Source organism: Hemicordylus capensis, chromosome 3 (assembly GCF_027244095.1).
Source record: "Hemicordylus capensis ecotype Gifberg chromosome 3, rHemCap1.1.pri, whole genome shotgun sequence".
NCBI classification, from domain to species: Eukaryota; Metazoa; Chordata; class Lepidosauria; order Squamata; family Cordylidae; genus Hemicordylus; species Hemicordylus capensis.
The window spans coordinates 240,746,569-240,771,688 of NC_069659.1; the positions used below are offsets into that span (position 1 = coordinate 240,746,569).

The 25,120-nt window shown below is 44.0% G+C and overlaps 1 protein-coding gene across 2 annotated transcripts in view; it reads right to left on the reverse strand.

The window, feature by feature from the left end:
- PRKG1 (protein kinase cGMP-dependent 1) overlaps positions 1-25,120 on the reverse strand; it is a 1,007,212-nt gene that overhangs the window by 60,835 nt on the left and 921,257 nt on the right. For both annotated transcript variants that reach the window (XM_053305274.1, XM_053305273.1), the window contains exon 10: positions 18,502-18,598. In XM_053305274.1, the coding sequence (XP_053161249.1) occupies positions 18,502-18,598 (97 nt within the window). The remainder of the gene's footprint in view (positions 1-18,501; positions 18,599-25,120) is intronic.

Below are 25,120 nucleotides of genomic sequence, written 5' to 3' on the forward strand. Positions count from 1 at the left end.
GTTGTGAATGAATACCTATTCTATTTAGATAGGAGAGGAGCTATAGTAGCTTGCCATTTAAGATCCATTAAAAAACAACAACCAACAATGGCAAAATTTCTCCAGAGAAATAATTATTGCCTTATTTTCTTTGATCAGCCTGGTAGCCTAAAAGCCTCATGAAAACAGGCCAGAGTACGAGAAATGCAAATGCCCACAAAACTCAGGCTCTTATTTTAAAATTATTATATTATTTTCAAACACAGAAATTTGAAGATAAATTCAAATATGTGCACTCACTTTAGCCAAAAATCCTCATGTAATAAACATTTAACAGAGGGTGGAAGAGTGGCAGTAGGGAAGACAGAGAAGTGAAAACAAATTATGATTATTTAATGATATGATCATAATAATTTGATTATATTTAATAGCTTGCAGTCATTAGATGACATTTCCAATACAAGAATATTTTCTGGAATGGCGGAAGTGCAGTTAACAGCTATGTTGTACCCAGTGAGAGCAGGAAAAGCACAGAGTATGGGTGGTTTCACAGGAAACGGCAGAAAGTAAGTACAGAAGAGCTGCTGGTACCTACCGGGCATACCCTCCCACTGATTTTGTGACATCTGAAGCAGCCAGTATTGGGCAGAGAATGTCAATTACTGACTTCAGCACAACTTCATTCAGTCAAGTTCAAATGTTGGTTTTGAATGTTGGCTTAGGTTGGTAACTGCACAACATTTGCCTGGAACTGGCAGCTTCAGATGTCATGAACATGGTGGTGGCAGAAGAAGTGAATGCCCAATAATAATTCATGTTGCTTAAGAAAGGAAGTTTCCAGTCCTTAAGGCTATGACAGTGTATGGGAAATGCTGTCATTTCCAATGAACACGAGTTCAGATTAAGTGACCCGTACAATTTTTTACAGAATGTATCACCATGATTAGGAGAAGCAGAATACATTATTTAAAATATGCAACTTTTGCTTAATTTACACAATTTACAGCTCATAGAATCCTTTCCTTTGCTCACAATTTTGATAACCAGAGCAGTTTTGACACATTTGTGCAGAATAAACACAGCCCTGGTTAAGTGTATGTGTGTATGTGTAAATAGGTTTTATCAATCTTGTTATTTAACCCTGTACTTAATGGAGGGTTTTTTGTGGAGGTACTTTTGCCACTATAGGCCTTCATATTTAAATCATGTTTGATCTTGTAGCAGATCTAAACTGGATATATATATGTGTGCAGGGCTCAGAAAGCTCCATATCTGGCAAATTTTGGTCAGGTTAGTGATGTGTGATAGCTCTTTTACAGAGTATAACAGAATGATCTCAGAGCACAACTGATTTCTATATACAACATAAGCTGAACTCTATGCAATAATTCTGTGATCTATTTTTATCAGGATTTGTAATATCCAGCTAAGCACAATATCTAATATCAGCAGTGCAAGGTTCCTTCCTTTCTGTTTAAAGTATAAATTCTGCTTCCATGGCCTTCCAAAATATATGCATTTGAACAGCCAAAAATAGCAACAGCTGTTACTTATAGAAGCATTTAGAATATAGAGAGGCTAAATAGAACACATACTGAGTTATAGTAATCCTAGCAGCTGAGTTGTAAGATTAACAGTAGCAATAAATATTATTTCCAAGCACAGGAACATCACGTATCTTAAGTAGCAAATTAATTGATTTAGTCTGAACATAGTACATCTATCATTGCTTTTTTGAAATTTTGCAAGCTTGGAAGATACATATGATTGTATTTAGAGAAATTACAGATTCATAGCAAAACAATTTGAAAACTCTCTCAATGTGGAGATGACTGAATATGCAAATGGCGGAGGAGGGCTGCCAATGAAAGAGGAAGAGTGCCTCTAGGTACTCCGCCTAAAGATGTACATATCAGGCAGTATAAAAATATGATTAAATAAATAAATAAATAAATAAATAAATAAATAAATAAGACAGGAGAAGGTCTATAGTTCCAGTGGTAGAGACCATCCACTCTTGTTCTGTGTGCATTGGGGATCTCCCCCCTCCCCGCCTCGCACATGCACACACTCCTCAAATTCTAAAGTCTACAACTCCTCTGATAATATATGGAGTCCATATAAGCACTAGGAAAATAGTTTAATTATAAAGGGATGAGTATTCACAGAGGGAGGACTTCTATAGTGAAAGATCCCCAGGAGTGCACTGCATCTCTGTGCATGGAAATATATTGTCTCTCCCCATACCATGGAATCTCTATGCGTGAGGGCCAGGCCACCATCACTGCAACAGTGGACTGGTCTGGATGATTGTTGCTCAGCCGGTTGGGCAATGCATTCTAAGGAGCAAATGCATGCACATCTCCCCCTCATATAATGTTCCAACCCCTCCTCCACATAATCAAGTTGGGGATGGAATATCCGGACAGGGACTAATCGTGGTTAAAACACTACCACCTAAAACAGTATGCCCAATTAGGCATGATTGATATGTTCCACCACATGATTATTTAGGGGCAGGGATAACATACCATTTGGGCCAGATGTGCATCCACTGAGTGCTCATATCACATTGGCTAACCGGTGATGATAATCTGAATCTGTCTAGAGTTCTCAAGGGCAGTGCTTTAATTTACTCCCCAGCCTTTGGATGGGGCAGCCTAGAAATGTAATAAATAAATGAACAAACAAACAGGAGCAAAGTACATGTTTGGGTGGACGAGCTGTGTTCCACCTATTAGATTTCTGATGCAGAAATGGGAGGGCAGGTGGGGAAGCAAACTACTTGTCTGGGTTAGCATTTACTCTACCTCCTAGAGCCACCCTTGTGCAGGAATGAAGAGGAACTCACTGCAGAAATGCTTCCCTCCATGACTGTTGGCTGGTAGCTATCTGTTTTACAGAGAAGGCTCTGTCTTATGACGCTACAATGACATTCTTGAGGGCTTTGCGGGTAAAAGAATGGTACCTGCCAATAAGTCATGCCCATAATGGACATTGGTGAGCTCATCCCCCTGCCCCACCAGTGAGTAACCCTGGTGAGCTCATCTCTCCCCCCGCCCCAATTTCACACACAAATGGAAAGGGATTTCAGAACTCCTCCCGCTCACACAAATTTCAATGTTAAGGTTTTCCACTGAGAATGTTCACTTCAGCCCTACTCTGAACATCCCTAATTGGTATATGGTACTTGTCCATCTCTTCTGCTGCCAGTGACAGAAATGCAAGAATGTATAGTTCCTGCCATATATGGCGGCACACTTTATGTCTCTCAAATCACAATCTTAGATATTCTGGACATTTCATATTGATACAGAGAAATGCATTTGCAGAACCCACAATTTAGCCTCGTTTCCCTGCTCATGGGCAAGTACTTGCCATTCAGGCCATCACCACCCCACATCCTCTAGGCTATACTTGGGCTCTGACCTAGTATCTTTCTAAGAGCTCAGCCACTGAGAATCAACCCCAGTTTTCTGCATAATCACATCCTTGGTTCTGTTCCTTGGTCACACTAAAGTGTGAAGAAGTGCTAGTTGGTGGCGTGTGTGTATACACACACACACACACACACACACACACACACACATTGAGATTCTGTGCAGTGCAATATGCCAAGTTCTGAACCACTTGTGCTGCTTCAGGCATTGAAAGCAACAATGACAGAATTGCTCAAGAGTGCTCTTGCACTAATCATTATATTTAATAGTCTTAGGACATAGCAAATCATCCTTAGGACATAGCAAATCCCTAAGTACGTGGCACATATTGAGAGATTTCCTGGCAGGGCAGAACAGAGCACAGCACAGTAGGGGGAGCCTCTCTCTGAGCCAGCCTTCTGAGGAGGGAGGGAGGTCGACAAGTCGGCGGCACCACTGTGAGCCAGTGGGAGAGTGCACGTTGGCTCCAACTGTTCACCTGCTCTGACTGCTGAGCAGGCGGCAGTGCGGGTGGCGAAACTGGGGCTGAGGGGATGGGAGTGAGAGTGAACTGGCCGAAGGGAAGGTCGGGGGCGGGGGCCGAGAACGAATTGGCTGAAGGGAAGTGTGTGTGTGGGGTGGGGGGAGAGCGAACTGGCCAAAGGGATGTGGGGAGAACGGCTGAAGGGATGGAGACAAAATGAAGATGGGGCCGGGAGCTGGATTGGTTGTGGCGGTGGGGGGCAGACAGGGAGAACTAGGGGTGCAGATGCTCTGTGCCGGGTCAACTAGTATTTAAAACTGTGCAATCACATTTGTGCAGCCACACTTCCAAAAGAAATAATGGAAGTACCATTATGCAAGTGCAAGTGTGCAATTTTAAGAATTAGTGCAAGAACACTCTGGTGCAACACCACAGGCATTGCTTAGCAATAGCAATAGCACTTACATTTATATACCGCTCTATAGCTGGAAGCTCTCTAAGTGGTTTACAATGATTTAGCATATTGTCCCCCAACATTCTGGGTACTCATTTTACCAACCTCGGAAGGATGGAAGGCTGAGTCAACCTTGAGCCCCTTGGTCAGGATTGAACTTGTAACCTTCTGGTTACAGGGCGGCAGTTTTACCACTGCACCACCAGGGCTTAGACACCTACAGCAGAATGTTATGGGTGATCCATGTTGCACTGCATAGAATGTCAGCCATTATGTTCACTGGTCCTTTCAAATGCATGGCTGCACAGTTTCCCTCATCATCTGGCATTCTGCCTCACCACTACTTAATCATATTATTTATCTGTCTGTTGGGGGGTAATTCAGATGAACTGGCTCCCTTCTCTATGTGATTTAATGGCAGCAAAATAGGTGGATGGAGGTGGGGAGATGTACACACCCATGCTTCTTTCCTGAGAAGCTGGAGGATATATTGTTTGAACCAGCCCTTAGTAAATTATATGACTCTCCATTTGCTTAACCTTGAGTACTAATTCTAGGACTGTGCAATATCAGTTCCAGAGTTCCAGAAATGGCCCAATATGGGCCATTCCAGACATAATTCAGACCAAGAATAGAGAAGCCTATTCTGGTATGGAATCATCTTAAACAGTTGGGGGATTTCTGGAGCATTCTGGAGTAGGGGTGTGCAAAAAACTGGTTTGCCTGGTTTGGTTCGAGTCTGGACCAGATTTGAACAGGAATGGGCATGTTTGGTTTTATACACACACACCCGCCCCGGTCCAACTCAAGCTTGAGCTGGTCTGGGGTTTGAATTTTTTTTTTTAAGTGTCCTGACGTGGGCACGCAACTAGCCCATATGCATGCATGACAGCCTTCAAAATGGCCACTTTGAGCCAGGAGAGGGCCAGAAAGTCCCCAAAATGGGCTGACCTGGCCCCGTAAAGGCTGGGGGGAGGCTGGCGGGGGGAGGGGCAAGCTTCAGAGACCTCCCTGAGGGTGCGGTAAAATCCTCAGAGGCAGCAAAGTTACCCAGGGACTGGGGGTGAGTTTAATTAAAAAAAAACAAAAAACTTTTGTAACCCTGGACCGGCTCCTAGCTGATCTTGATCTCAAGCCAGTTCGCACATCCCTATTATCAAGCTCTAAATGTTGGTGGGATACAAAATGGAGTCCGCCTTCCTCCATCGTGGCTGACAGGGGTGGGAATCTTCTGCCATCTATTTGCCCACCTGCCTGCCCATGGATTTATTTTGCTTATTATTTTACTTACAAATAAAAAATTAAGCAGTTGATCCTCAGATGTTTCATCACTTCCCCTGAGATTCTTTGGTGTTACATCACTTTACTTCTACAATTCTCAGATGTGAGTACAATTTCTGGATTTGTTTAAAAAATAATAATCAATGGATGGGTGGACTCACTTGTAATTACATACACAAGACTCCTGCCATCACTACCTACTTATGACCCATCTTTCAGAGCTCCCTGTCTTGGTGTTTTTTCCGGAGATTTTTAAAAAACTCCTCATAGACTTCTATGGGGATTTTCACCAATATTTTTATTGGATTTCCTTCTGGGGATCCAATACTGAAGCCAATACCAGAATTCTGAAGGGTCCAAATACCCCCATACTAATACCTATGGTTTTGGATTGGATCAGATTTGGAATTTGTGATCATGCACAGCCCTACTAAACTAATCACTAAAGAAATTTTAATTCTCAAGTATGCCCAGACTAGTGTTCTGAGGGAAACAAATGCCCCCAGAACATTGTTTATTTGTTTACACCATAGGTTATAGCTCCTCTATCTGTGTGAGTTGTTTTCTTAGGAGTTTCAATATGAGTCACTAATGTCAACACAAACAAGATACTCAGTTTATCCTGGGGGAGCATGATGGACTACAGCAAAATTTCAAAGGCATCTCAAGCTACTTTTACAATTTTAGACTGAAAGACTATAGGGAGCCAGTAAACTACTTTGAGCACCAGAAAACTACAACATACAGTACATCCTGATAAAACATTTACTGATACCTGAGAAGATACCTAAGTACATATTAGAAAGTAGGGGATGAAAAGCTCTGCTGAAGTAGAACCTAGATCTTTGTAGAGATTTACTATGAAAGTCTGGGCAGATTAAGTCAGTAACAGAACCTCTTTGATGACAAATGTTTTATGCTGTAATGCCAGGTATTGCAACAGATAGCTACCATTTAATTTATCCAGGAAGGAAGTGACAAAGAGCAAGCTTTTCAGAATAAATTGCTTTGGCTGACATACAGGACCTGGAAACAAACTATAATTACACCAAACTGCCAGAAGATTCAATCATGTCTTGGATTCACCGATTTAACATCGTTCTTTCTTTTGTCTTTTTGTACTTTTGGAAACAGTCTCAACTGGGAAAGATTTTTCAATCCCGCCCAACCCCCTAGCATTTCTTTTCCCCAGGTGTTTTTCTATGACAATTTAGATGGTGTGAGGACAGGCAAGCAAAGGGCTAACTCCTCTTTGATCAGAAGACAGGGCCAGCAAATTTGATTGCTAATCTGGAGAAGACATTCTCCCCAATTTTCCGACTCTGCCTTCAGGCGCATTTCCAGATGCAGTTATTAGCTTGCTTCTTCTCCGGAATGGCGGGTGTACATGTACATATCGGCCAGATTTACCCTGAAGTCCATGTGAGCTATTGGGGAACATTCAACATATCATTCAGAATTTTCATTAGGCATTGGAATATAGCCTGATTTATGTATGGGGTAAAGAAAATCCACTCACAGTAAAGCCTCACAGTAAACCCACGATAAAGCTTGCTGTCTGAAAATGCTCCTGGCAGAGTGTGGGGTGTTGTTGGGGTTTTGTTTTGTTTTTTCTGCTGGTCCTGTGTGCTATCCTGGAGTTCAACCAATAAGACTTCTTTCTCTCCTTTCTGGCTTTTTCAGGTTAATAGGTAAAACTTCCTAGCTCAGGAAGCTAGTTCGTCTAGCTCAGGACAGTGTACGCTAACTATCAGCAGGTCTCCAGGCTTTCACATGGAGTCTTTCCTAACCATGCATGCAGGTGCCAGGGATTGACCTGGGACTGTCTGCATGCAAAGCATTGCTTTACCACTGAGTCTTTTCGGGTCCCCTCATGCTAGGGAGGGCGTACTCTCATGGGTTCTTCTTCTCTAGAGGTTTTCGAACACAGACTGGACAGCTATCTGTCCTGCACTTAGCAAAAGTTCGGACTAGAAAACCTCCCTTTCAATTCTAAAATTCCATAATTCTGTGTAATAGAGAACTCCTTTTTTGTTTACACCATCCAGAAGAGTTAACCCTGACTTAAATTTCATCCTTTCTTTTTTGAGTAGCTTTTCCTCTACTTCCCACCCCCACCACTATGGTGGTGAAGGACCTTGATGGCTTGCCAGTGCTTCTGAGGATAACACACTATCCAGCACTGTCCTGAGCCTAGGTCCAAAAAACGAGCCCTATCTGCTTCAATTTCTCCCGTTCCCCTTTGTACAAAACTATGGTGGCCTTGACCTTTCCTAAGGCCTTGACCTTTCCCTCACCTCCATTAGATGGTAAACACTTGCCCTAGGGGAAACTAAAGACAAAAAGCAATCTCTTTCCCCCCACTGCTACCAAAAAGGAACTGACCAAGGCTACGGCGTGCCATTTCCCCCCTGGATCACTTCTGTCAGAGGCTGCTGCTCTACTCCCATTCATCCTAGGCCTGCGGAAGAGCAGCAGACAATATGGCAAGCCATCATTGTTTCCCTAGTGAATGAAATGGCTCTTGCAATCTGGCTCTTGCCATCCAGGATGTGGCAAACCCTTACCTCATTGTTCAGGGCAGTCTAGCTCCCACTGTACTCCTTGACCTTCTGGAAATTATGCAGGCACCATATAAAAGGCCTTGACCTTTTCCTAACCTCCATTAGATGATAAACACTTGCCACAGTGGAAACTAAAGACAAAAAGCAATCTCTCTCTCCCCACTGCTACCAAAAAGGAACTGACAATTAAAGTAAGAGAGTTCTCACACATTTAATCTCCACATAAATTCCTCCCAGTACTATAACAGCAAAGCCCCAAAGACCATGTGGTCTGTATCCAATTCCAACACCAAGCCTTATCTTTCAAGTCAAACCACAGAAGCAAGCAGCTGGAAAAATCTGCTGTAGCCTGATGATGAATCTCCCCTGGTATGAGGTAATTTACAACTTTTTTTGGTGGGAAGCTATAACCATGGACAGATGGGTTTGCTAGGCATATAGCTTTGAACTATACTCCATTCTGCTTCCCCTATTGCCCATGTCTACTGAAATCTAGGCAAACACCAAGTCCTTGTCACCATCATTTATCTACTAGAGACACCATTTCTGCTCCCAGCAAGTTCCTCTTGATTTTCTCAGTATTTGACACAGTTCCCCAGAAAATCAGAGTGATTTTGGATCTCAGATTCCTCAATCACTTCCTGTGTAAGAACATTCTGGATGGAAACCCTGAGAGGCATAGCCTCCTATAGAGAAGATACTTTAGGGTCTTGATTGACCTGAAAGAGGTGTATTCCAATCCTACCATAATATCACTTTCTGAGATTTTAATAAGGAAGGAGACAATAGCAATACAAAACCCTTCAGTCTCTTTTCTGCTCCAGAATGTAAGAATATTTTGGTGATCCTGGTAGTGCACCTCAGGACCACCAGTTTATCCTTTAGTTGGATCCCCTGGGCAGCCAGCAAGGTCAAAGAAATGTCCCTCATGTAGTCCTGCCTACAAAGCTATGGGTTCATTATCAGCAGGAGAAAGAACTTCTTGCACCCAGAAAAATGTCTGCTTCTACACCTCGGAGCAGTCCTGGACATGGGAACAGGGAGGACTTCTCTGTCCCAGTGGAGATAACAAAGGAGCCTGACTATGGACTGCTGGTGACAGCCCATGTACAATTCTTTTTGTGGAATGCTGCTACCGCAACTCCCCTGCAGCCAGACCCTCCCCCCCCGCTTTGCCTACATGGCCCTGCTAACCACCAGAACTGGCGAACAGAGGCAAACTGGCCATGGCGTATTATAATAACATCACTGCTTGGTACATGAATTGAGTTGTGGCATCATTATACTGCACCATGGCCAGCTTGCTTCCCTTTGCCGGCCACGGTGGCTGCAGTGATTATCAGAGCCATGGAAGCCAGCAGTGAGTGGGAGAGAGGGAGGGTGAGCCTTGGTGGAGGTAGCAGGAAATGGAGGCAATGGCAGCAGGTGGTGGAGGTTGCAGGTGGCATCTCCACCTGGAAGCTCCTGTCCCTGGTAGCCCCCCTCTGACAGCCTGTGTTCTTTCCAGGCAGCCACAGAATGGAGGATCCACCCCTGAGCCTGACCACGACATTCAAGTTAGCTTGGTCCCCAGAGCAAGGTTCATTCCACAATCCCTCTCAACTGGTATGGTGCTATTGGTGATGGCTGCGACTTCCCTGCTAATATCAAATCCCCCCTAAACAGCCATGAAAAACGTCAAAATCCTGCAGAAGGCCAGACTCTTGATATGCTGGGGGCTGAACTCTGAGAGGGTTTCTAGAGGATGCCCTCTGTGCAAGCAGAACACCAACAACACCAATCTCTCTTTCAGATACTTTAACTGAAAGTTTATTACTGATGTAGCTAAAGTAAAATAATTCTCAGTAAATCCAAATGCAAAAGGATACCTTGCAGAGAATTAGCAAGTTTTAATATTTCCTCTTGAAAAAAGAGTTAGATCCGCTGTCAGAAAATAAAGTCAAATGGATTTCTTTATTCTCTGTATCTTTTCAAGTTTTTACCACAAAAGCCAGGGTGGGCTTTAAACTTGCATTCACTATGACTCTACGGCACCCCCCCTCTCCTCATTCATTCTCTCTCTCTCTCTCTCTCTCTCTACACACACACACACACACACACACACACACACACACACACACACACACACCAATGTTCTTTATATTAGAAGGTGCTTCTGTGAATGATGAGCCCATATCCTCTTGCACAGGATATACTCCAGGGGTGGGGGCCTCTTAGCAGTGGGCAATTTGATCATTAGGGGTATAGAGAGATGGATCTGTGACCTGTGTGTAGACCACACAGTGACTTGGTTGCCTGGTGGGAAGGTTGCGGATATCACACAACATCTAGTTAGTGCTGGGGAGAAGTCAACTGTCATGGTGCACATCAGGACCAACAATGTCGGGCGGTCCTGGAAGCCAAATTTAGGCTGCTAGATAGCAGATTGAAGTCCAGGACCTCCAAGGTAGCATTCTCAGAAATGCTACCTGTTCTAAGTGCAGGGCTAGTGAGACAAGCAGAGCTGAGGGGTCACAATGTGTGGATGATATGGTGGTGCCTGCAGGAGGGGTTTAGATTTGTTAGGCACTGGGATACATTTTGGGACAAGACAAGCCTGTACAAAAGCCACAGGCGCCACTTGAATCAAGATGGAACCAGACTGCTGGCACTTAAAACCTCCGAAAAGTATACAGTGTACTGTGCTTGATTGGCCAGCAAACTCGCCTGACTTGACCCCATAGAGAATCTATGGGGCATTGCCAAGAGAAGGATGAGAGACATGAGACCAAACAATGCAGAAGAGCTGAAGGCCGCTAATGAAGCATCCTGGTCTTCCATAACACCTCATCAGTGCCACAGGCTGATAGCATCCATGCCACACCGCACTGAGGCAGTAATTACTGCAAAAGGGGCCCAAACCAAGTACTGAATACATATGCATGCTTATACTTTTCAGAGGTCCGATATTGTTCTATTCTACAATCCTTGTCTTCTTGGTTCCATGTAATATTCTAATTTTCTGGGATTGTGGATTTGGGGTTTTCATGAGCTGTACGCCATGATCATCACAATTATAACAAATTAAGGCTTGACTTATCTCGCTTTGCATGCAATGCGTCTGTCTCATATATCAGTTTCACCTTTTAATTTGCATTACTGAAATTAATGGACTTTTGCACGATATTCTAATTTTCCGAGTTTCACCTGTATGTTGCCAGTCACACACTCGATTTGGTCTTTGTTCAGATCAGGGGGGTGTTCCATGGGTGGGGGATCTTGTGATTTCCCGATTGTCATGGACAGACCGTCACCTGGTTAAGTTTGTTTTCATGGCCACGACCCAGCCCTGCAGGGGTGTTGGACCTATTAAAATTGTCCATCTGAGAAGGCTGCTGGACCCGGTAGGATTCCTAAAGGCCTTGGAGGGTTGAGTGTTTGTGCTGACAGAGATTCTGCCAATGCCCTGGTGGGAACCTGGAATAGGGAACTCACCAGGGCAGCAGAAAGGACCTTCCCGAACTGTCCTTCCCGAACTGCTTCAAAAGTGGCCGCATGGTATACAGAGGAATTGCAGGGTCTCAAGCAGCAAGGTAGGTGACTGGAGTGTAAGTGGAGGAGAAATCGGCTCGAAATTGACAAGACACAGCATAGAGCCCATTTGAAGTTTTATGTATGCTGCAAAAAAACCCCACCTCCAAATCTGGTCTGCAGGTTTGCATTCAACCGAGCTGTCCCAGGTTGTGAGGAGTTTGATTCAGGCTCCTTCCATTTCAAACCAGTCTGCGGAGATTTTGTTCTGCTGCGATGCTTTTAATGGGTTCTTTGTGGACAAAAAAAGTATTTGGGCTGACTTGGACTCCACTGTTTTTGCAGAGCCTACTAAGGTGGTGTCCAGCAATCCCTCTTGCAGTATTAGATTGGATCCATTTCAATCTGTGATGCCTGAGGACGAGGACACGCTGCTTGGGGCAGTGCGGCCTACCACTTGTTCTCTGGATCCTTTCCCGACTTGGCTGTTCTATCTAGGAGGGATTGGGAAATTGTTAGAGATGGCCTAGTTAATATTATTAACTCATAATTGAGGGAAGGTAGGATGCCTCCTTGTTTGAAAGAAGCAATGATTAGACCACTTCTTAAGAATACTTCCCTAGATCCCTCAGTGATGGATAGTTATAGGCCGGTCTCCAATCTCCCATGGTTGGACAAGGTGATTGAGAGAGTGGTGGCTAACCAGCTCCGGGCAGTTTTGGAGGAAACTGTTTATCTAGACCCATTTCATACTGGCTTAAGAGCTGGCTATGGGGTTGAGTCTGCCTTGGTCAGCCTGATAGATGACCTTAACCTGGGAATCGACAGAGGGAGTGTGCTGGTTATTACATTTAAAGCCCCGATCGGCTTGGGTCTGGGCTACCTTAGAGAGCACCTTCTTCTGTATGACCCCCATTACACATTGAGGTCATCTGGAGAGGTCCGTCTCCAGTTACCACCCATACATCTGGTGGAGACTTAGAAACGGGCCTTCTCTGTAGCTGCTCCAAGCCTATGGAATGCACTCTCAGCAGATATGCACAGTTTAGGCTCACTGTTGGCCTTTACAAGAGCTCAAAAAATTTACTTGTTTGGCCTGGCCTTGCAAGGTTCTTAAATTGTTTTTAGTATTTTAATTGGTTTTAAATGGTTTTATATTTAACCATAAGCAGTGTGTTTTAAATGGTGGGTTTTTAAATGTCTTTTTAAAGTTGTTGTGCATCACCCAGAGCCTTTGGATGGGGCAGTCTAAAATGTAATAAATGAATGAATGAATGAATGAATGAATACAACAATAAATTTAGAATCCTATTAAACGACATTTGTATATTGTCCAGCTGATGTGATTGTTCATGGTGCCTAAACAGAGTCTTATCCGGTTACAAGATCTGCACTTCAGTACACAGAAGCTACTAAAGGGCTAGATCAATCTTTTTTGCATTCTGCTTTATGAACTCTACCCGATTGCGAGGATCCATATGGCAAGATACACTGGGTATTACAGCCACTATATGAAAACAGAACAGCCTCCCACCGGGAAGATAATTTGGACTGTAGATCATCCCTTAGTTAAAAGAGAAGAAGGTGCTGTTTATTTCTGTTGACCTATAGCTGTTAAAATAGGATGTCTGGCTGTCTTATATGACTTCCTTTTATTATGTCTTTGGACAGAAATACGAGACAGACATTTCTTAGAACAGCCTCTGCTTATTTGGCAGACTCTGCTGAAATTGATGATAGTGATGCCACTGAGTCTGATAGATGTGTAGATTTAGGTCAGCCTGAACCATTCTTCTTAAGTTAAAAAAAAAAAACTGAGAAGAGAGGCAAAAGAGGCAGATTATTTTGTCCATGTTTATGTTGAAAACTAAAATGTATTTGTCTTTGGTGTTATAAGCAGAGCTGCATTTTATTTTAATCAAACAGTTCATATTTCTTGTGAACTAGCAAAATGCATGTCATTATGATAAGTGAGGTGAGTGGATGGATGGAGATGGCTTTTAATGTGAAGGACCACTAGGAGGAGCAGACCACTGTACTCCCATGTGGGATACTCCTCATTGAGGGCTGGGTCACCCAGTATCAGGGTGAGGCCACATTTTGCTGTTGTGCAACAGTGTCCCCAAATATAGCACTTTACTTTTCTTCATGTGAATGGCAACCATTCACTTATGCAGCATGAAGGAAAGAAGTGCACTTGGTGACACAACATGATTGGGAGATAATTTGTTGCTTGTCACCCCATTAAGGCCTTAAGAATTGACTGGGCTGATGCCAAGTTGCTCTGGGGACTGGGGCTGGGCCAGGCACTGTCCTCCTTAGTGCATGGGCCAGGGATGCCCCCAACAGTACCTGGGTGAGGGTCAACCCCTTCATTGGTGTGTGGGCATGGGACAGCAAACCCCCCCCGCATGGCATGCAGACACTTCCCATGGCTCTTTGGTCAGGCAGTGGCAGCAGATCCTCCTCCTCCTCCTCCTCCTCCTCCTCCCCCCCATTGGTCAATAGTTTTATTCCAAAGGCCCCTGCATCATTGAAAAAGCTAGGGAGGGGAGCATTGCTTGGTGGAGATGATGAGTCCAGAAGGAGCTGCTTCTCAAGTCAGGTATATAGATTAAAAATATAGCAGAGGTGCATGACTTGACTATGTTTTCTTATCCCTCCACATGTGACTCTCAGAGCTGTTCCTCCACTGCAAAGGAGTTGGACCTTAGGCCCATGCTTGATTAGGCCCATCTGTGGGGACAGCCTTAAGAATCAAGCATCTGCATAGCCCTGGATAGAGAGGAATTGCTCCTATCTGTATAACTCCATTCTGAGTTCTGTCTCTTGAGTGTGATGCTATATGTGATACTCTGCTAGGTACTGACTACACACACACACACACACACATACTTCTCATGACCATCCCTACCCAGGTAGGACAGGGCTAGCCCAGATAGGGCTGGTTGTGAGAAGTGCTAGGATCACTCCTGATCCCGCCATTCCTCTCATGGGTAACCCTGTTTTGGAACGCAGGCTAAAAGTGAGGTAGGAAGAGCACATGCCTCCTACCTTACTACTCAGTCATGTACTTGCTCTGAGCTGCCAGCAGCTATCTGTTCCAAAGGTGCCAGGAGAAGGAACATCCTGGCAACAGCCATATTTCCTAATGCGCCACACTGCTCCTGCGGTGCACTGCAGGCTATCTATGGCCCGGCGTGTTTTCCCCGCCTCCTGCTCACTGCCATGCCGCTCATCTGGGCATGCAAGTGGCGGAACCCTGTTTGCCCCCAGCTCGTGGGAGAAGGGATATAGGCTCCTGCCTTACCCCCAGCCCACTCCAGCTCCAGCTCTGTTGATCAGAAATACGACCTTACAGACAGAGTTTCCTAAAGTTCTCCTTCTTTTTGGCAAGCAGAGTACATAGACTGATGGCTTTACATAGTTAGACATATTATGAAGTTATTCAATGCCAGTATAAGTACATATCTTAAGACCTCCTTCATCCATAATCAGCATTGCCCTTTATCCTTTTACATCCCTTCTTCAGTACCAAATGCTCTCAGGGGGACTTCAGTAATGTATAGGGCTCTAAAGAAGACACATGTTTTGGCCAACAGGGGGAAAATAGCAACCACCCTCTTCCTTTCACCCTCTCCTCTTGTAATTTCCCTCATGATCCTTATAATTTGACTCTAACTTGCTTTTGGTCTTTCCACATCTTCAGAAGTGGGGGCTTAGCTGCTCCCTTTCTTCAGGGACATGAAAAGGGCAGCAGAAACAAAGAGTGCTCTCCTCCCTTTCATTTATCGTTGCAGTTTCCCTCTTGGGAGCTGTGTGTGTACTTAGTGGAGCCATGCTGTGAAGAAGGAAATTTCTGATTCATCCCACGTCAAACTCAAATGTGGGAGCCCTTTATATTCTTATGAATGAAAATTTAACAAGATTCTCTGCCTCTGTCCTCAAGATCCTTATGGATACACTTGAGGTGAAGAAAAGGACAAAAATAGTATCCACTGAGAGATATTGTAATATGAGTCTAAGGTTAGATTCCTAAAAAAAGCCAGGAAACTCCATGAATAGTAAAACAAGTCTACTGGAAATATCTATTAACTTATAGAGACAACCAAATTACATAGGAGAAACCCTGTTACTGCATATGACAGCTCATATTCTTCACTACACATGTTTTATGGTGTGGCTTACTATGATGTTGCTTTTTGCAGGCAAAGAAAACCCTAAATCCTCCCAAATCCCACTCTAATCTTCTTAGAATTGACAATTATTTAAATAGCTGTCTGTCTCATTTAACGGACATGTACCTGCATCTAAATGTGCTAAGGGAATGCATTCTTAAAACAACTGACACTCATAGAAACGTCTGGAGCACCATATGCATACTTAACAAATCACACCTGAACATTAAACTATAGGCCATTGATTCTGGATAGTCAGTGAGCAGGTCTAAATTCTGACTCAGAGAATACCAGTTTTCTTTAGTGCTGTGCAGCCCTCAGGAACATTCTCCAAGTAGAAAGGACTTTTGGAGGGAAGAGAGAAAAGATAAAATTGCTCCCCTTCCTCCGTGCCTGTTTGGCTGTGCAACACATTAAGGCTATTCATACAGGCATGTGTGAATAGTGGGGAGGACGGGAGCGGGGGGGGGGGAGGCACAATCCAGCTTACCTTCCCCCCAGGCAATTGCTGGTGATGTCTTCAGCGTGCCGACACAATCCATGCTGCTCCCAGCCATGTGGATCAACAGAGGCTGGGACTCATTTCCCCCGCCTCCAGATATGTCACAGTGCACTGCACAGTGAGCATGTTGCCTTGGGGAATTCCCCTGTCAGACGGCTGCTCTAGGCACCCGTCTCTGCTTGCAGCCCAAGGAAACACACAGTCCCGGCGCTGGGTTAAAGGTGCGCTTGTGCCCTTAACCTCGGCTAAGAGCTGGTGGGGGGGAGCAGGGTTAGGCTGGGCAGGAGTGACAGGATCAGAAGTGACCCTGGTGCTCCACAGGACAATCAATCAATCAATCAATCAATCAATCAATCAAACCAGCCATTATATATGAGGTTTTGTTAGTCCAAATTACAGAGGTTTGACTATTGTCTGGTAGGTAGAGATGTGCATGGAACTGGTTCGGAGGCCCTTTATGGGCCTTCAAACCGGTTTGAAGGACCGGTGGTTAAGGCTGGTTCGAAGATGGGGGGGGGTCTCTTTAAGGATGGGGGAGGGTGCTCTTACCCTCCCGCCACATTTCCCTACCAGCACTGCCTTTTAAAATGGTTCGGCATGGCGGCAGCGTACCTCCTTGCCGCCCCGGTGCCTCCTCGGCCTGGGAGTGACCGGAAGTTGCCGCTGTGCGTGCGCATTCCTGCCATCACTTCAGCCAGCCCTAAGACTATGCAAAGTTCCTGCAGGCCTGCATGACACTTGCAATTCTAGTCAAGAATTACACTGAGCATGCTTTAGATGCCCAGATGTGAACCAAAAGAGGGTAATTTAGAAGTATTTCTGTAGAAGCAGCTACAGTTGAACCCTCAACTGCTTTTTAAACCGAAGATTTAAGAGTTTGGTGCAAACAATGCTGGTAAGGAAATTTCCTGTTGAGAAAAGAGCATCTGTATACTGGAGATTGGCAGACATTCAATGTGTTGTCTAAAATGTATTCAAGGACTAATTGTTTGATCTAAGATTGTAAATAAACAACTAACTAACTATTCAAGGACGAATATGCCCAATTACATTTTTGACCTTTATCTTTGACCAGCAGGGCCCTATCACTGTCTCTTCAAACCTTGCTCCCTTTTAAATGTTATATATGGGACTCCTGTTCAAGGAATATGTTCTTTGGATCATGGTCATTTGCTGCTGAATGGAGTTCTTAAACTTTGGAAGTAATTCTGGACATGCTATGTGTGTATCTCTGGATCGTGTCCACCACCTGCTTTTCTATCATGAAAAGAGGCTGTTAATATGCAATAAATGTTCCTTTCCCCCCCCCCCACCCCTTTTTATAGAAGGGACATCCTTTATTTTTTGCAAAGGCAGCATTAATCCTGTTTACTGCAGTGTACATAACTTAAAGGAGTTCCTAGGAGTCTGACCAGTGTCAAATATCAGGGAGTCCTCCTTGCTGCTATAAATCTGTTATTCACATGATTTCACAAATGAGTCACCCAACTAAAAATAACATTTACGATTCTTCTCTATGTGTATATTTTACACATGAATCTATGAAAATTAGAAAAGTTCACATATTTATTATTGTTTTACTTTTTATATATTTCACTGTGAGTTTCAGTTATTTCATAACTATACTACGTTAGGACATTGTTATTTAATGCAATTTAGCGATCAAGACCAGAAATACATAATAGCAATAAGTAAATGATTAAAAACTTCTCTGAATTCATGTCAGAGCCCATATGAGTTCATATTTTCAGATATTGATTGTAAGATTTTTTCCCCACCTCTGTCAAATGATAAATCTAGGCTTATCGCATAAGCAACAGGAGTTCACTTATTTTTATTAGTTTAAACTAATTCATTTTTAAAAATATTGCAAAGTTTTTGCACTTCTTTTGTGCCTGACAACTTTATAATCCTACCTTCACAGCATGATCTTATGCATGTTATTCAGAAGCAAGAGCAGTAGGATTTACTCCCATGTAAGCAGGCATAGGGATTGTAGCCTTAGTAATGCTGCTCTTCCTCAGAGCAATTGGAAGGAAAAGCTAACAATCCTTCTCTTATACTGTACACCAATAAGCAAAACCAAAAAACAAAATACTTAAAATGTTTACTAAAATAACTGTTACCTACCAGCTCAACTCTTCCAAAACCTCCAACTCCAAGGGTGTCAATGATGTTGAAGTCAGACAGTTTCAGGTTGGCGAAGAAGGCAGCTTCGGCTTCGTATCTGGATTTTTTAATGCGAAAAAATGGAAATTTCTTAGAGGTGCAAACATGAGTACTATGTAATTCTGTTCCTGGATGACATGAGCGTTGAACAGAGTTTACCACCTTAATGTCCATCTTGCCTCTTAAAGTTTCTTGGTTTTCTTACCCTTGGTTTATTGGTCCCAGATCCACATTCTAAATCTGTTTGCATTTTTTTTTCGAAATAAAAGAACCAAAGTTGCCAACATCATGTCTGTAATGCAAATGCTTTCCACTATAATTCAATTTCAGTTATCAATTGAATGCTACATTTTGACAGTTTCTATTAATCTTCTGGTGAGAGTTTTCAGTTGGTGGGTGTTTGGGTTGGGGTTTTTTGTTTTTTGTTTGCCTTTTAGTATTTTTGGAAGATAAAGTCTTTCATATGAGTTTCCCTCATCCACAGGCTGGCAGAGTTTCTATAATTGTTTATTGAAAGTGGCAAGATCTTTAAGGTCCCTGGAGAGAAATCACAGTCAGGTTGTATGAAATCAGATCCAATAAGCTGAAAACTGCTGTGTGGATATCTGAAAGGAATATTTCAGACACGCATTAAAATTTTCAAAAAAATCTTTCCCCTTCTCTGCATTTAGAAACTTAGCGGACAAATTCCAAAACTTGTGGTCCCAAAATCCAGAAGCTGAGTCTTTAGCCTGTGTGCAGAGTTGCTTGTAATGAAAGCATGCACAGTGCTAACTATGCAAGTGATGTGAAGCTGACACATGCATGCATGCCAAAAGTAAGCCTCCCATGGGTATACCCATACACATGAATCCCTTAAAATAGTTTCTTCATGGGGATTAAAGTATATTTAGAAAGCTAAGAAAGGAAACAGAAGAACAGGTTCCACCCACTTACTGAAGTGTGATCTGGGAAGTATGTGGTTGCCAGAAAAAAGACCTAATGCATGTGCAACTCTTTAAGCACTACCTTTCTTTTTCAGAACTGTACGTGGCAGTAAGGTTTCCAATGCAGGGAGAACATGGCATTCCAAGTTTTTTAAAATAAACTACTTGTAAAGTCATACAGTATTAATCAGAGGGCACACCAGTAAAAACTAGTATCTATTTAGCTGTGCCCTTTTGCTCCATTTATTTCAACTGAATGTAGAGGCAGCTAATTATTTTCACTGTCACACCTAGCAGCTAGGATTTTTTAAAAGATTTTATGTGCTCATGTGTGATTGGTGGCATTTTTTATTTCTTTTTAAAGCAACAGACTACCACCACAACCTAGAGGGCTACTAGGTGCCCTGAGAAATTTGTCCTGCATTATGGAGGAGGTGGGACCCTTGGGCATATAGAATTAGCTGCATGGTGTTTTGAATCTTTGCCCATGGATATGGTCCAGTCCAGACCTTAAGAGGCAGCACATTGATGCTGGAAGCTCCTTCCTGGAATGGAAGGAGAGCTCCATTCATGGAAGGACCTCTTGTGTAAGCAGCAATACCTTTTCAATTCCCAGGAGCTTTTGCTGATGGAGTGCCACTCTGATCGAGGTCTGGATGCCACCCTATTGTTTTATTATCAGATATATTAAATCCAGAGAAGCCTCAGGCAGGCAGTCCTACAGAGTGCCCATACTGTGCTAGACGCAGCACTGCTCCATGCTCCCCATGAAACACAGGCAGTCCTGCTCTCTTGCGCAAGAGTGCAAATACTTTTTGGAGCTTGCCCATGCTCCAGATGTGCTTGTCTGCCAGCAATATGTTTTCTCTTGAATAGATAACTTCTGGATTGTAGGTGAAGCCCCAAAATAAAGGCACAAGACTGCCTGTGCTTTGGGGAGAGTGTTGAGCGGCACTGGGACAAGCACTGCATGGGCACTCCTTAGGAGCACCAGCATTAAGTCAGCTATGATTTTAAAGGATCCTTGCTGCCAATGGCATTTTTATTAACTACATGCAAAGTTGTTGGTTTTTTGTTAGGTCTTACAATTGATAGTAAAGCATAATGCACACATTCACGTGTCCTCTAGACCAGGGATCCTCAACGTTGGGCTCCCAGATGTTCTTGGACTTCAACTCCCACAATCCCCAGCCAAAGGCCACTGGGCCTGGGGATTATGGGAGTTGAAGTCCAAGGACATCTGGGGTCCCAACGTTGAGGATCTCTGCTCTAGACTGTATTACTAATTGGTATTGATAACATGGTAAGCAAAAATAAGTGTATTAGAGCCACACATCTGGGGCCCTTGAATGTTTTTTTGGTTTTTTTTTAAACCCCACTTGTTCAATTTGCTTATGAAGTGAGGATGGGGATGATGATCTACTTTTTATACTTAAATGAGAGCTGGTCTTGTGGTAGAAAGCATGAACTGTCCCCTTTGCTGAGCAGGATCCACCCTGGTTTGCATTTGGATGGGAGACTACATGTAAACCCCAGCTAACTGAGCAAAGAGGCACCTTTTAAAAGTGGCAATACTCTTTATTTAGCAGATGGAGAACAACTGACCCTATCCATCCCCAGCACATCATCTCTCCAGTGGCTGTTGCTGGTGTCTATCTTATGTTTCTTTCTCTTTTTTTAGATTGTGAGCCCTTTGAGGACAGGGAGCCATTTTATTTATATCTATATAAACTGCTTTGGGAACTTTTGTTGAAAAGCGGTATATAAATATTGGTCATATTCATATTTGCATGTATGAGTGCTGTAAGCAGAGGCGCTCTTACCCCTGGACTTTTGGGCCGAAGTCCAGGGCCTCCACACCCCCTGGGGGTCCCCAAATCCTATTTAGTCTGTCCTGGATGGTGTGGTTTTTTGTCCTCAAGAACCTACATGTTAAAAAGGATGCTTAACTTGCGGGGTGGGTGAGCTCCAAAGGCCTTTAGGTCCAGGCTCCAAAATTACCTAGGTGCACCTCTGGCTGTAAGACATTTCCCTGATGGGATGGGGCCACTCTGGGAAGATCACCTGCATGCTTGCATGTGGAAGGTTCCAAGTTCCCTGCCTGGCATTTACAGATGGGGTGAGAGAGACTCCTTCCTGCAACCTTAGGAACATAGGAAACTGCCATATACTGAGTCAGGCCATTGTTCTATCTAGCTCAGTATTGTCTTCACAGACTGGCAGCAGCTTCTCCAAGGTTGCAGGCAGGAATCTCTCTCAGCCCTATCTTGGAGAAGCCAGGAGGGAACTTGAAACCTGCTCTTCCCAGAGCGGCTTCGGCTTCATCCCCTGAGGGGAATATCTTGCAGTGCTCACACATCAAGTCTCCCATTCATATGCAACCAGGGCAGACCCTGCTTAGCTATGGGGACAAGTCATGCTTGCTACCACAAGACCAGCTCTCCTCTCCTCTTGGAGAAGCCACTGCCATTCTGGGTAGACAATGCTAAGCTAGATGGACCAAGGCTCCAAAACTCTCTCTCTCTGTGTGTAATATTATTTACACACACACACACATACACACACACACACACATTAAAAAACATATATGTGATATATCTATATCTATCTATCTATATCTCACACTTATATAGCGGGATATAAGTTATAGATATAGATTTAATTTATATCCCGCTCTTCCTCCGAGGAGCACTCAGAGTGGTGTACATGGTTATTTTTATCCTCACAACAACCCTGTGAAGTAGGTTAGGCTGAGAGATACATGAGTGGTCCAGAATCACCCTGTGAGTTTCATGGTTGAATAGGGATTTGAACTTGGTTCTTCCTGGTCCTAGTCCAACACTCTAACCACACTCTAACCACTAGTCCAACACTCTAACCACTCTTCCTATGCTTGGAGGGAGGAGCACAAAACCTGTCCTTTGCAACATTCCACTGCTTTTAAGCAGTTTCCCCCCAGCGCATCTGTTTCAAATACCAGAGCTACTTAAGGTAGCTAAGTGTGTGAGCACTGCAAGATATTCCCCTCAGGGGATGAAGCCGCTCTGGGAAGAGCAGAAGGTTTCAAGTTCCCTCCCTGGCTTCTCCAAGATAGGGCTGAGAGAGATTCCTGCCTGCAACCTTGGAGAAGCCGCTGCCAGTCTGTGAAGACAATACTGAGCTAGATAGACCAATGGTCTGACTCAGTATATGGCAGTTTCCTATGTTCCTATGTTCCTATGTGGTAAGGTAAGTGGGGAAGGGAAGGATTTTGCTACTGGCCCCTGCATATTCCTTTTGATATGAAAAGCCGTCTTCATTCCCTTTAAATATGAATTGAATAAGCATGTGTTTAATAAATGTGGTTGCCTCAAACATTTAGTCTGGCTCTTACACATGTTAAATATACAAGAAAAGCCACCCTAAGCTGTTATGCCCAAAGTGAGTATAGGTTAAGATTTCGGCATTTTATTCACAGTGCTACAGTTAAAATAAAATGTCATACTGCTGCTGATTATCATCATCATATATATTTCTCCCTATGCTCCAGTGTTATTTATGTATGCCAGTCTGTCATACCCGTCACACTCTAAAGCCTAATCTTATTCAGAAATGAAATGTTACTGATTTAACTTCCTTTCCCTTTGAAGCATTTGCTAGAGTTTTCTTTTAGTGAAAGAACCGTGTTTGGATGGGCAGGGCAGAGCCAGTGCCAGCCTTCTGTGGGCCTTTTGATCAGTGGGCCCCTGCACAAACCATGGAAGGGCTCAGAACTGGGAGGGAAGGGGTCTAGGAGCTCCAAGGTGGGCTCTGGACCCTTGCCCTTCACTGCTAATAAAACCTGCAAGGGAGGGTACGACCGATGGGCGTAGGTTATAATAAATGCTTATTTACTTGATTAGCAAGCCAGAGATTGCCGGTTCAAATCCCCACTGGTATGTTTCCCAGACTATGGGAAACACCTATATCAGGCAGCAGTGATATAGGAAGATGCTGAAAGGCATCGTCTCATACTGTGCGGGAGGAGGCACTGGTAAACCCCTCCTGTATTGTGCTCCAAAGACAACCACAGGGCTCTGTGGTCGCCAGGAGTCGGCACTGACTCGACGGCACACTTTCCCTTTAAGATACCACTGTGCCTCAAGAAGGCAGTGGTAAGACCACTATTTTAAAAGCCCTCCCTTGATCCCTCCAACCTGGACAAGTACAGACCTGTTTCAAACCTTCCCTTTTGGGGCATGGTGATAGAGCGTGTGTTGGCTTCTGAGCTGCAGAAGGTCTTGGGGGATACAGATTATCTAGACCCCTTTTAATTTGGCGTCCATCCTTGGAATGGGACTGAAACTGCCTTGGTCACCCTAGTGGATAACCTACATTGGGAGCTTGACAGGGGGAGTGTGTCCCTGTTGTTTCTGCTGGATCTCTCAGCATAGTATTCAGTGCCATTGACCATGGTATCTTTCTGGACTGCCTCTCGAGTGTGGGACTTGGAGGCACTGTTTCCTTTCTTGGAGGGAGGGTCCAGAAATATACCATGGTATTGACTACTGTTTAACTGCTTGACCACTGGCCTGTGAGGTGCCACAGGGTTCGGTTTTGTCCCCCATGCTGTTTAATGTCTACATGAAACCACTGAGAGAGGTCAATTAGACTTGGACTGTCAACAATGTGCAGATGATGCTCAGTTCTATCTCTCCTTATTACCTGACCCTAGGGAGACAGTGGATGTCCCGAATTGAGGGCTGGAGGCAGTGAAGGGATGGAATTGGACTAGTAAACTGAGATTGAATCCAAACAAGATGAAGGTGCTGCTGGTCAGTAGGCAAGCCAAGGGATGAGGGGATTCAACTGTAGTCGCCAGGAGTCGGTGCACTTCTGGATGGGGTGCACTCCCTTTGAAAGAAAGTGCACAGCTTGGGGGCATTGCTGGACCTGGCTCTGCTTTTGGATGCTCAGTTAGAGGCAGTGGACAGGGGTACCTTTACACAGTTTCGGCTAGCGTGCCAGCTGCATCTGTTTATCAAGAAGGCAGATCCAGCCATGGTTACCCAAGCCTTAGTCATGTCCTGGCTGGATTGCTCTAATGTGCTCTATGTGGGGCTGCCTTGAAGAATATTAGGAAACTGTAGCTAGTGCAAAATGGAGCAGTTAGGGGTTTGTCCAGGGTTGCCTGCTGGGACCATATCACTCTAGTTCTGAACGAGTACGTTATCTGTCAGTTTGTTTCCACGTCCAATTCAAGGTACTGGTTTTGATCTTCAAAGCCCTTAACGGTTTGGACCCTGGATATCTGAAGCACTGCCTGCTCCCAAAGGGTTCTGCCCACCTGGCAAAATCATCAGAGGGGGATCTGCTCCGCCTGCTGACAATGAGAGAGGCTTGGCTGTTGTGCACACAGGACACACTGGACAGTGCCTTCTTGGTCATTGCCCCCAGGCTTTGGAATGCTTTCCCAGTAAGCATCCATTCTTTGGTCTCCATTACAGTTTTTAGAAGGCAAGTAAGATGTTTTATCCAGGCTTTTAGATGAGTGTGCTGTTTTCTTGTTGCTGCTACTCTGTATGCTGTGTCTTATTTGTTTTTTATGGTGTGCATGTGTAACTTTTAAATTGGTGTGTGTGTGTGATTTGAATTTAATATTTGTACTGTTTTAATGGTCTAATTGGTTTGCATTG